Consider the following 12,434-nt stretch of genomic DNA (forward strand, 5'->3'; position numbering starts at 1 on the left):
GACCTGGTTTGTCCCCTGTCCCTGTTCCCTCCACAGCTGTCCCTGGAGAAGCAGGGAGATGGTTCGTAGTTTGTATTGCTTCTGTCTTTCTTTGCCCTCTTAATTTTTTTATGGTGGAACTTTACAAACACACACGAAATTAGAGAAACAGTAAGCCCTCATGCATCCAGCACTGGAAACTAAAACCACCAGCTTTCGGCTAATCTTCTGCCTCCCTACTTTTTTGTTCTCTTCTAGTATTTTCAAAGAAATTCTGGCCAGGCACGGTAGCTCATGCCTGTAATTCCAGCACTTTAGGAGGCTGAAGTGGGTGGATTTCTTGAGGCCAGGAGTTCAAGACCAGCCTGGCCAACATGACAAAAACCTGTCTCTACTAAAAATACAGAAGTTTGCTGGGTGTGATGGTGGGCACCTGTACTCCCAGCTCCTTGGGAGGCTGAGGCCAGAGAATCATTTGAACCCGGGAGCTGGAGGTTGCAGTGAGCTGAGATTGTGCCACTGCACTCCAGCCTGGGCAACAGAACGAGATTCCATCTAAAAAAAAAAATTCTTTTTACATACATCATTTCACCCATAAAAATTCTAGTACGTAGCTCTAACAGACAATTAAAAATATATATAATTACAATTCCATCATCACACTTGATAATATTAACAATAATTCCTTGGTGGCATGTAAGGCCTAGTCTAATTCTTCCCAGTTGCCTCAAAAATGCCTTTTTACATTTGGCTGTGGAATCCAAATGAGACCCCCACATTGCATTTGGTTTCTATGTCCCTGAGGTCTCTTTTCTTCTGACAGCCCCATTTTCTTCCATCCTGTTGGTTGGTTGGAGAGAAGGCCACGTTGGTCTTGCAGAATGTCCCCCATCCAGGATTTGGTTGCCAGCGTCCCAGTGTTGTCCAGGAGCAGGTCCCTTTTCCTGGGTGTTTTCTGTAAACTTGTGGTTTGAGGCTTGCTTGACTCGCCTTCAGGTTTTTGGCAGGACTCCCTCTGGGTGGTTGTGCTTCCATCTGTGGGGAGGCCTACCGTGCCTGGCCACACCCTTGCAGTGATGCCAACAAGGCCAGTGGGCCTGGCGCCCACCTCATCTGTCCACACTGGTCCCATGGTTTTGCACTTTGTGGTCATGCAGCCATGGAGAACTGTTGCAAAGGGTGACTGGCAATTCTGTCCTTCCTAAATTTTCCTCCTTAGCTCATCTGGTTATCCTGAACTTTTCTTTGTCGACTACAGAAAAGCCTTTTTCCTTTATCTATCAGTTTGCCAGTTATCAGAGTAATGAATTGGTACCCTAGAAATTCAGGGGTTTTGATAGCTTAATTTTTAAAATGTAGGTATGTCTCATGAATTACTTGGAACATACACTAAAATGTATTTGTTATTCGTCTGAAACTCAAGCAGGCCAGATGTTCTGTGTTTTTATTTGCTAATCTGACCACACTCGTTGAGGCCTGTGACGTGGCCTCCTCAAAGCATCACCAGGTCAGAGAAGGTCATGGCACTTCGTTGAGCCAGGCGAAAAGCAAGCAGGTGAAGCTTGACGTTGGCACCCAGAGCCTCAGCATCCAGCCCCTGGCAGCTCCTGCTGAGTGTGAGGGCAGCCAAGGGTGTGTGTCCGCTCCACACATCCCGGCCTGGGGAGGCTGTGCCACCTTTCCAGGGTATTCAGCCTCCTCCCGCCACCTCCCAGGGCCGGAACGGAGTGTGGATGTGACAGATGTCACCAAGCAGAAGGACTGCAAGATGAAACTGAAGGAGTTCGTGGATTATTACTACAGCACCAACCGCAAGCGGGTCCTCAACGTCACCAACCTTGAGTTCTCTGACACCCGGTGAGTGCTGCAGCCTGGGGGTTTAGGCACTGGGGTTGCGGCAGGGGCGCTGTGCCATCCTTGGCACTCGCCTGAGAAGCACAGGTTGAAGGTCTCAGAGTCTGGAATACCACACACAGCACAAACTGATTTTTCCCATTTCTCTCTCTTTTAGATTTTTTTCTTTTTCTTCTATTTTTTTTAAGGCTGGCCCACAGCTGCTTCTTTTTTAAAGTATGAAGGTGACACATTATGATCAATTAAAACAAAAATAAGGAGCAAAAAGGCAAAGCCTCCTCTGGCTTGGCCACACCCATCCCACTCCTCAGAGAAAGCCATTGGTAATGGTGTGTAGTTTTTTCCAGAATACACACTCATGACACACTCAGACATATCTATGACACACCCACTTATGGACACACATTCACACTCATGGACACACCAACACTCATGACACCCACTTGTGGACACTCCAACACATGACTCATTCATGACACACTGACCCTTACATTGGCTCATGGACATACTCATGACACACTCATAGATATGTCACACACTCACAGTCATGACACACTCATACCTACTCACAGACACAACTCATGGTGCACTCACATTCATGGACACACTCGCCAATGCACTGACATATTCACAACACACCAACACTTGCTCATGGGCATACACATGACACACGCTAGCAGACACATGGACACACTCATACACACTTAGCACTCACCAACACAATACACTCACTCATGGACACATTCACCAACACACTTAGGACACGTTCACAACACTGACACACTCGCTCACATGACATGGACATGGGATACACTCGCTCATGGATATTCACAGACACACTTGTGGACATACTCCTGATACCCTGGCAGTGACATACTCAAACACAACAATGAATAGACTCATGACATGCTTATGACATACACATCCTTGATGCACTGAGACACTGACTCACTGGCACACTCACACTCCTAACACTCACATCCCTGGCACAGTTACCACCACCTGCACACACCCATGTAGATGCCTGCACTCACACACACAAACTCCTACAGGGGCAGCTCCTGTGACCCACCTCCCTGCCTTCCAGGCAAGGCAGGCCCCACACTGCCAGGTCCCACTGAGTTCCTGGTGCTGGTTGTCATCAGCCTTGTGGTCACTGTTGGTAGGGCATCTTCTGTCAGGGCTGACCTACGCCAGCCTGGCTTCCTGGTGGCAGAGCTGCTGGACCTGCACTTTGTGGCTCTGACCTTGTTCTCCCCCAGGGCTGCTGGCTTGGCTGTGGTCGGTGCCTGCCCTGCATTCACCCCTCACCCCCTCGCCATCAAATCTCCACTGCCCTCCAACTGCCCCTGGGAAAGATCCAGAACACTCACTCACCATAAGGCGTAGATGGCTAAGGATGGCTTCAGTCCGTATCATTTTCATCATGCCTACTTCCTGAAAGCACATAACACGTGCAAAGGGGCAGGTAGGAAGAAACAAAATAATTATCTAAAACCACACCAAGAGAGAGAATATATTTGGTGGCTCACCTGGTAGAGTGACCCAGAAAAAAAGAAAGAAAAACAAAAGGAAAGATAATATAAAACTGCCAAGAGCCACAAAGAGGTATATGACCTTGCATGGTGGCTCATGCCTGTAATCCCAGCATTTTGGGAGGCTGAGGCAGGAGGATCATTTGAGGCCAGGAGTTTGCAACCAGCCTAGGCAACAAAGCAAGATCCTGTCTTTATTTTAAAAATATTTTTTTTAAAAAAGGTAATGAGTATTCAGTTTGGTTTGAGTTTTCCAGCAGCAAAGGGAAAAAAGGGAAGTGGAGTGGGTTATGGTATCAGAAAAAGCGGCACATGTTGCTTTGGTATCAAACAATATGACTGAGTCATGTCTCCATCAGCTTAACTTACTGCCCTGCCTAGGTTGGGGGACTTCTCACAGAGATGTCTGGGTGATGGAGCTAGGGAGAGATGGTGCTTTGGTCTGTGGTTTTCCATTGGGCCTTTCAGGGCCATCCCTTTGCTTCCTGTGTCCACTGGCCCAGTCCGTGGACCATCAGGTAGTCATTTGCAGCTTTTATTGGGCACTTACCTACCAGAGCCTTCACATGGGCTTGTGTCAGGGCTGTGGAGTGGGCTCTGCTTCATCATTAAGTCTGTCCCCAAGGATAGCGGCCAAGCAGGTGAGGTCAGGCCTGGCCCCATGGGCTGTCTGGGGCAGTGCGCCCCCAGACCAGAGAGATGACTGCTGTGTGGCAGGTCTAGGGTGATATGCCTGCTGCTGGTCATTCAGACACACATGTCACATCTGGACTCTTGCTCATGGTAGCCTTGCGTGTCCAGGGGGGCTTTGAGGACCAACCCCTGCCAACTCAAAGAAAGGTGTGGCCTCCACCTAAGCAGGCCAAATAAGGGAAAGGAGGATATTTGAGGATGTGCTGAGAGGCAGGGACAACCTGGTCCCCGTGGTGTGTGGTATTTGAAGGACTCAGCTGGAAATGGGTCACGAGGGTCCTTGTGGCAGGGAACCCTCTCCTGTGGGCAGTGATGTGCCCAGATTGCTGAGGGCTCAGAGGTTGGCAGTGGGTATGTGTGGGGGTGATGAGGACTCCTGGGGGATAGAGAAGGGTGCCAGTTTGGAACATGCTGGAGATTTAAGGTGAGGTCTGTGACTGAGGCTGGTGGGATTGGGGCGGCAGGACTCTGCTTGAGATTTGTGACAATCTCATCTGGGTTAGTGTGGCCTTCCAGTAGTGATAACAGCAGTTTCAGATGGAATGGCAGAGACATGACAGACCCTGTCTTCCTGGAGGCAGCAAGAACTGCCAGATCTGGTTCTTAGTGGCAACGGAAATGTTACTGCAGAGATGCTGTTGAGCTTTGAGGTTTTTTATTTTTTATTTTTATTTTTTGAGATGGAGTCTCACTCTTTGTCCAGGCTGGAATGCAGTGGTACGATCTCGGCTCACTGCAACCTCCACCTCCTGGGTTCAAGCAATTCTCCTGCATCAGCTTCCCGGGTAGCTGGGATTACAGGCGCACCACCATGTGCAGCCAGTTTTTTTATTTTTGGTACAGATGGGCTTTCACCATGTTGGCCAGGCAGGTCTCAAACTCCTGACCTCAGGTGATCCACCCACCTCGCTCTCCCAAAGAGCTGAGATTACAGACACGAGCCACCATGCCCAGCCTAGTTTGATGTTTTTGATGAAATATAGTGCATTTTATCCAGAACAGTGACATTCAATTGAATTGAAGGCTCCCTATGCATTTTCCTATCTTCCCTGGTTATGAGTTGGCTGGATTTGACAGTGACCTGTTGTGGCCAGGGGTCATAGGCACTCTGTTGTCAACTGTGGAGACCAGTGGCTTTATTCAGGTGATGCCAGAGGCGCCTGGGCTAAGTGTGAGAAGTGATATCTGCACTCCAGTCTGGCCATAGCCACTAGCATGTGGCCAATCTGGAAAGACCTGCTTTTCAGTTCCCAGGAGAGGAGGTTCTTTTTCAGGGATGGATGGTTTGGGGGCCTTCTCATCATCTTCTGCAGGAGGAGGCCAGCGTCCAACCTAGTCTCCTGCCAGGGCCACATCTGGAGCCTGCGCTCCTTCTGCCCTCTGTGATCCTGTTTGCTGCTCTGTGAAATGGGAGCTGTGACCTATGGCCTGCAGGTGGTGAGAGAGTGTGAGACGTGCCTCACAAAGCATGTTTCCCACTCCAGGGGACATAAAAAAGGAGGTCCCAGGTTTCCTCACCACCTTCCTCTCCTACCCCTAGAATGTCCAGCTTTGTGGAGCCACCTGACATCGTGAAGAAACTGTCCTGGGTAGAAAACTACTGGCCAGATGACGCATTGCTGGCCAAGCCCAAAGTGACCAAGTACTGCCTGATCTGTGTGAAGGACAGCTACACTGACTTCCACATTGACTCTGGGGGCGCCTCTGCCTGGTACCATGTGCTCAAGGTGAGCCACGCCCCTCAGGACACCTTGGCCTTGCCATGGCCATGATCTGTCCACAGGATTGTCTGCAGTCTCCATGAGCCCTAACTGTGGCCAGGATGCCATTTCCCAGAGGGACACCAGACTGTCCATCCCTGGGACAGGAGGCCATGGAGATGTCTCTGGGTGGAGGGGCAGGGGTGCGTGTGGGCCCAGAGAACCGCACAAGCATCTCCTTTTTCTCATTGGATTCAGGCTCATTAACAATTAGGTGAGGCTGCTGGGTGACTGTGCCCTTAGAGAAGAAAGGGGGGTGTTGTGAAGACATCCTGGAAGAGGGGCCAGCCATAGCCAGGGCCCTGCACAGGAGCCAGCGGGCAGGATGGGGGCATCTGGGCGGGCAGGGAAGGCTAGGAGCCTTATCATCAAGGCTGAGAGAGGGAAGCCAGAAGAAAACTGAGACGTAAATAGCAACAGAAACAAAGGAAACCCTAAGCTGTGGGCTCCCGCAAGCTGCTAACTGAGCTTCTCCAGACCAGCTGGAGCTGGGCTAGAGCTGGAACTAGAGTGGGGGCGGGTGTGTTTGCTGATCTCACCTCTGGGAGGCCGTGAGCAAGTCACTGGAGCATCCTCGGAACCTGCCTTGGCCCTGCTCCCAGTACAGAGCCCCTCCTGGGGCTTGGCATAAGACTGCCTGGGACACAGTGGCATCATTTGACCCAGACTGGGATCCAAGTAGCTCTCAAGAGTGGAGCTACCTGGAATGCCTTTGACAGCCAGATACAGCTTTATTTGCAGCCTGGGCACCCACACCATTTGTAGTGCCTCAAAACAACGTAATGTGGGATTATGGGCTTTGGCTCTTGACTGTGCTGGGGGCCCAAATACCCATAACCTTCCTAATACACACACTTCTGAATTGCAAATCAGCCGTGCCCTCAGTGTTGCAGGCAGGAGTCGTCAACCCGGGCAGGGTACTTTTCACATTAGGACCTATCCGTTGCACCCCCCACCCTGCGTCCTGGCATGGGCGGCTCTGCCAACAGGCTCTCTTGGCAGGGGGAGAAGACCTTCTATCTCATCAGGCCAGCCTCGGCCAACATCTCCCTGTATGAGCGCTGGCGGTCTGCCTCTAACCACAGCGAGATGTTCTTTGCCGACCAGGTGGACAAATGCTACAAGTGCATCGTCAAGCAGGGCCAGACCCTCTTCATCCCCTCAGGTGAGTGTGGGCAGCTTTGGGGACCGTATTCTAGGGCTTGCTGGCCCTCATCGAGGTTACTGTCCTGTCCCTTGGACCGTGTTCCCACCACAGGATGTCTCGGCATCCCTGGCATGCCTGCTCCCTTGTCCGGAGCTTAGCGCCACCCCAGCCCAGTCCCTACAGAGGGGCCAGCAGTGTGGCTCGTGTTCTCTGGTCAGCATGGGCACTTCTCACTGCCAAGGCCACCTTGGAGCTGTGCAGCCAGTCAGTCTCCTTCACAGCCTGGCTGGACTCACTGTGACAGAGCCCATGGCTGGAGTCCCGGCTCAGAGAGCCTTGTGTGGGGACAGCAGCCACGGCATCAGAGCCAGTGACGAGGAGGGCGCTAGCTGCTAGTTAAAGTACTATTAGGGGACATTTTGAGTCTGTGCTGAAGGAGAAAGCCCATTGTGAGCCGCTGTGTGCCCCTAGATGATGTTAGAACAAATCCCAGACACCCCGCTGTTTCACTTAAATATTCCGCTATTTCTAAAGGACTTCCTTTCCTTCTAAAGTTACATAGCTACGACAGCGTCCTCACACCTCGAACAATTAACAGCAATTCCCTAGTATCATCAGATAGCCAGTTGGTGTTCAGATTATTGAATTGTTTTATAGGTTTTTTTTTTATTTTAAATAAGTATCAAACTGAGGCCCTCACATTTTAATGATTTATAAGCCTCAGAATCTTCTGTAATCTCTGGGTCCCTCTTCCCTCAGTCAGCTTCCTCACAGTCAGAGATATTGACGAAAGAGCTGTGGATTTCCCAGGGTCTGACCTAGATTCTGTCTCCAAGGATAACCTGGGGACCAGTCCCAGCTCTAGGGGTGATGCAGCTGCCTCAGCCTTGTCTCCTGCTCCTGAGTGTGGTTGGGATGCCAGGTAGCCGGACACAGGCTGGGGCTTTCTCTCTCCATCTGAGTACTGTCCTCATGTGGCCTGAGCAAGTCCCCTCAGCTCTGGGCCTTGGGTTCCTTGTCTGTGTGGTGCAGGGCTGGACTGTGCCACCTCAGATACAGCCTCTCCCCTGACCCTCTAAAATGGAGGCTAGGATAGGGCCAGGGCCAGAGAGCTTCTCCCAGGGAGGCCCCAGGCTGCTGGTGAAGCTGCAGAGGTGGACAGGGCATCGAGGCACAGGCGAGCAGGAGCTACAGCCTGGGTTGGGCTGTGGAAGGCCTGTGCTGGTCTCCACCACTTCTGATCTGGAGCCATGAGAAGCCCATTCATGGGAGCAAGGTAGGGCACCAGCCACTCTTGTCTCTCTCCCAGGCTGGATCTACGCCACACTCACCCCTGTGGACTGCCTGGCCTTCGCGGGACATTTCCTCCACAGCCTGAGTGTGGAGATGCAGATGAGGTAGTGCCTGCCGCGCTGTTACCCTCTGACTCTGTGGGGCAGTGTCCTCCCTCCAGTTGGGTGGGTGCCGGACACCTGGGCTAAGTCCTGGCTCAGCCTGCCCGTGGGTGGCCTGGACATGACCGTCAGCCTCAGTGGACCTCTTCACGATGTTGAGGGAAGGAGGAGGTGGGCTTTGGGGTCGTGCAGGCTGGCCCCTCCAGGGACCTGGCTGCTGGACGGTTGTAGTTGCCCTTGCTGGGCTTGCGGTTGCTTAAAAAGCTGCTGCCTTCTCTTCTTGGGCATTGACCAAGTTCTCATGGACCCTGAGTCTTGCAGCCACCCAGGGCAGTTGTCCCCTGGTCCACCTCAGCTATGCAGAGCTGGTGTGTCTGGGGCCTGGATTCATCCCCAGCATCGCCTGCTTGATGGTCAGTGCACTGATAACAGCTCTTTGGTGGCTTCCAGAGCATATGAAGTGGAAAGGAGGTTGAAACTGGGTAGTCTGACTCAGTTTCCCAACTTTGAAACTGCCTGCTGGTACATGGGGAAGCATCTGCTGGAGGCATTCAAAGGTACTGGTCACTCCAGGGCGGGCGTCCAAGCCTGGGGCTCTTGGCTGTAGGGGCAGCCAGACCTGGGTCAGGGCTGACTGTCTGGGTGTGAGTACTGCCTTCCTGTGGCCTGAGCATGTCCCCTTGGGACTCAGCCCCAGGCCTCAGTTTCCCCATCTGTATAATGCAGGACCAGATTGAACAGGTTGGGCCTCTTCTGATTAGACTGCCCCTTGTTTTAGAATGAACACTGGGCTGTGGGTTGAGAGGGGCGAGTGTGCATGGCTGTGGTACAGGTATCAATAACACCTGCTCCACCCTCCATACTTGCCTCCATTGGGAAGGTGGGGCCCTGGCTCTGACACCAGCTGAGGAGTGGGTGTGAGTGAGCTCTGGGTCCCCTTAGGATCCCTCAGGGGCATGGTAGCTAGACCAAGAGGCAGGCTTGTGGCTCAGTCCTGGACTGAGGATGCACTGTGGCATCCCCGGGCCGCCCCTTCTGTCCCAGGCCACACCCTGCCTGGCCACACCCTCAGAGATGAGAGCAGGTGGCTCCCGGCAGCCACCATGCTGTTCAGGTCTCCAGACTGCCCAGCAGTGTGAGGGAGCCTGCAGGAGGGTTTGCATTTGTGTGGGATTTCCTTTCTCTGTATGCCCTTCACCAGAAGTTGCTCTTTTCTGGTTCTGATAGCAGCCCTGAGCTCTTTTATCCAGAACACTTTGCACTCTGGCCCTAATTGGAGAAGATAAAATGGTTCTTAGTCATGGCTAGCCAGGTTTCAGTAAGATTTTCCCATTGCTTCCCAAATGTGGAACCCTGAGCTTGACTCTCACAGAAGGAAGTGCCCAGAATGGGAGTCTAGCCCTGTCCTCAGGGGACTCATGCCAGGGAGGCGAAAATCAGGGCAGCACTCGAGAAGCCACCCCACAGGGCCAGCCTGACTACTGGCCAGCTAGGCCACTGTGGCCATGTCCTCTCTGCCTGGGTCCCTCTCTCTGAGATGTTGACAGTTCAGTTGGCCCCCAGGACTGAGAGGAACTGCCGTGGCCCTAGTGAGTCAGAGCCCTGAAGCCCTCTCCAATGGGAATAGGGAGGGGAGGCCCACAGCAGGAGTCCACCTCTCAGCTGAGCTGTGGTTGGTCCTTCCACTGTGCTGAGGGGTACCGTGAGGTGGGAAGAGGTACTTGGGGATGCCCGGTGTGGGCCTGGGGACAGCCTGTGGTCCGGGTCTTGGCGTGACTTGGCCCCTTGCTCGGGCAAGGCTAGGGTATTGGACAGAGTGAGGAGAGCCAGGCAGCCTGTGTTAGGGGGCTGGAGGGTGAGACAGTGGGAGCATGGTGGGAGGGCCAGTGTTTCCTCTTGCAGGGCAGGCCACCAGGAGGATGGGCGTCCCCAGGTTCCAAGAGGAACTGTTGGCAGTTGGGCTGGTGGCCGTGGGCAGAGGGGGACCTCTGGAAGGCTGGACCTGGTGTCCCCTGGTCTGGCTGTGTGGCTGGGCGTGAAGGCACCTGTGGGCAGGGGCATCCACCCACCTTACCCGTGTCTCCTTCCCAGGCTCTCACAAATCTGGAAAGCAGCTGCCCCCTCATCTAGTCCAAGGAGCTAAAATTCTCAATGGTGCTTTCCGGTCGTGGACGAAGAAGCAGGTAGGACTCATGTCACAAATGCCCTAGGACAGGAGGGTGGTGACAGGCTGGAGGACCTCCCTGGAGACCCAGCAGCAATGTCCAGGGCTTGTCCTGCTTCAGTGATATCGGCCTAGGAAGGATGGTGGCGCTCCCCTGCCTGGTTTGGCCATGGGTCCTGCTCTCCACTGATTGGGCCAGCTGAGGACTGGGGAGGATGGATGTAGATGCTGAGCTCCTCCATCAGGGTCTGACAGCTTGGTCTCAAGTTGGTGGGAGAAGGGTGAGCAAGTACTGGTGTGTCCTGGGAGGAAGGTGGTCTGCAGGTAGAGGACAGATGGCCATGGTGGGATGACACTGTGAGCACAGAAAGGCCTGGCATTTGGTGGGGGCAGGGAAGGACTGGGGGAGTGGCTGGCCCCAGGACAGGGAGTGCTGGGGATGCCCTGTCAGCTCCTCCTGGCTGGCCCTGGCATCAGCTCAAAAGCCAAATTGACTGATTGGGTACAGCACCCCAGCCACCTTGCTCTGTGACCTGGGAAGCCCCTCCCTGTGACCATCCCTGATGATACTCCTGTGTGCACCTCCACGGAAGCTGCTTCCTGTGTTCCTTAACATCTTCCTTTGGTTTTGGCTACAGAAGGGAGGGGAAGGTCTGGCTCAGCCTTGGGCGCCCTCTGGGCCAGTGTTTCCTGCTGGGGCTCTCATTGTGCAGAGGCACCGTGTCCACTCCTGAGAGGATGACCCTCTCCCAGGCCAGAGAGGGCTAGTGGAGGTTTTCAGGAAGCCTTCAGGAGGGGAAGGCCAGGCTGCAGGGGACACTGTGTGCAGCCTGCCTCTCTCATGGGTGGGCCAGGCAGGAGAGGCAGTTGGTGAACTTTCAGGGTCATCCTGCAGCCACCATCTCCCTCAGGCTTCAAGGCCCAGGGCAGTCCAGGGCACTCCTCCCACCTCGCCTCAGCCATGTGGCCTGGTGGAGTAGCCTCTGACCAGGAAGAAGGAATGGGACCCATGTTCACTCCATAGCCTGATAGTGGTGGCCTCAGGCAAGCTTGTCCCCTCTGGTACTCGGTTTGTCCACCTATTGATGGGGGTCACAGCAGAGACCTCTTCCGGGGCAGAGTTTGGCTGGGAAGCCCCTGGCCTCATGCTTGTCTAGGTGGCTCAGCAGTCAGGGGACAACCTGCAAGGATGCAGGTGCAGGTCAGGGCCATGGGGTGTGTCTGGTGCTGACCCTGGGCCCGTTTGTCCCACAGGCTTTGGCAGAGCATGAGGACGAGCTCCCGGAGCACTTCAAACCTTCACAGCTCATCAAAGACCTGGCCAAAGAGATCCGGCTTAGTGAGGTGGGGCCGTGCCTAGGTGCTGGGCTGGACCTCTGGGGATAGGGGAGGGCCTCCTTCTTTCTCTGGGCCTGGGGGCCTGCCTGACACAAAACTGCCACCTTGGGAAGGCCAGTGCCCCAGACGGTTCCCCCTGCACTCTCCTGGGCAAGCTTGCCTTTGTGAGGTCTCAGGGTCCCAGGTCTCTGGCTGGGTCTGTGTCTTGGTGTGAGTGTGTAGGGACTGAGAGATGGTACCAGCCCCTCTGAAGCTCCCATGGGGAAGGCACTCTGTGGGAGGAGCCCCTGATTGAGCCCCTCAAGTCCCAGGTTGTGTGATCCTGGATGAGCCTCCAGCCACTGTGCTTGGGGTAGGACAGAAGAGCCTTGGGGAGAGCAAGTGACTAATGGCTTGTGGCGGGTGTGAGTCTATTACACAACAGCATGGGGTGGGTGTGAGTGTGTCACATGATGGTATGGGGTAGTGAGGTTTACTGGGCTGTCAGCTCCCTGCCAGCCAGGCAGTGAGGGTCTCCAGCATCCTGGTGTGTGGACCCTGCTGGGCCACAGTTTGGCAGAAGCAGCATGT

General features: G+C 54.0%; 1 protein-coding gene across 5 annotated transcripts in view; it reads left to right on the forward strand.

Moving 5' to 3' along the window:
• PHF2 (PHD finger protein 2) overlaps positions 1–12,434 on the forward strand; it is a 101,653-nt gene that overhangs the window by 71,642 nt on the left and 17,577 nt on the right. For all 5 annotated transcript variants that reach the window (XM_035298984.3, XM_035298988.3, XM_035298990.3 and 2 more), the window contains exons 5-11: positions 1,695–1,836; positions 5,602–5,788; positions 6,824–6,986; positions 8,278–8,365; positions 8,813–8,919; positions 10,454–10,545; positions 11,781–11,870. In XM_035298984.3, coding sequence (XP_035154875.1) covers positions 1,695–1,836; positions 5,602–5,788; positions 6,824–6,986; positions 8,278–8,365; positions 8,813–8,919; positions 10,454–10,545; positions 11,781–11,870 — 869 coding nt within the window. The remainder of the gene's footprint in view (positions 1–1,694; positions 1,837–5,601; positions 5,789–6,823; positions 6,987–8,277; positions 8,366–8,812; positions 8,920–10,453; positions 10,546–11,780; positions 11,871–12,434) is intronic.

Source organism: Callithrix jacchus, chromosome 1, assembly GCF_049354715.1.
Source record: "Callithrix jacchus isolate 240 chromosome 1, calJac240_pri, whole genome shotgun sequence".
NCBI classification, from domain to species: domain Eukaryota; kingdom Metazoa; phylum Chordata; class Mammalia; order Primates; family Cebidae; genus Callithrix; species Callithrix jacchus.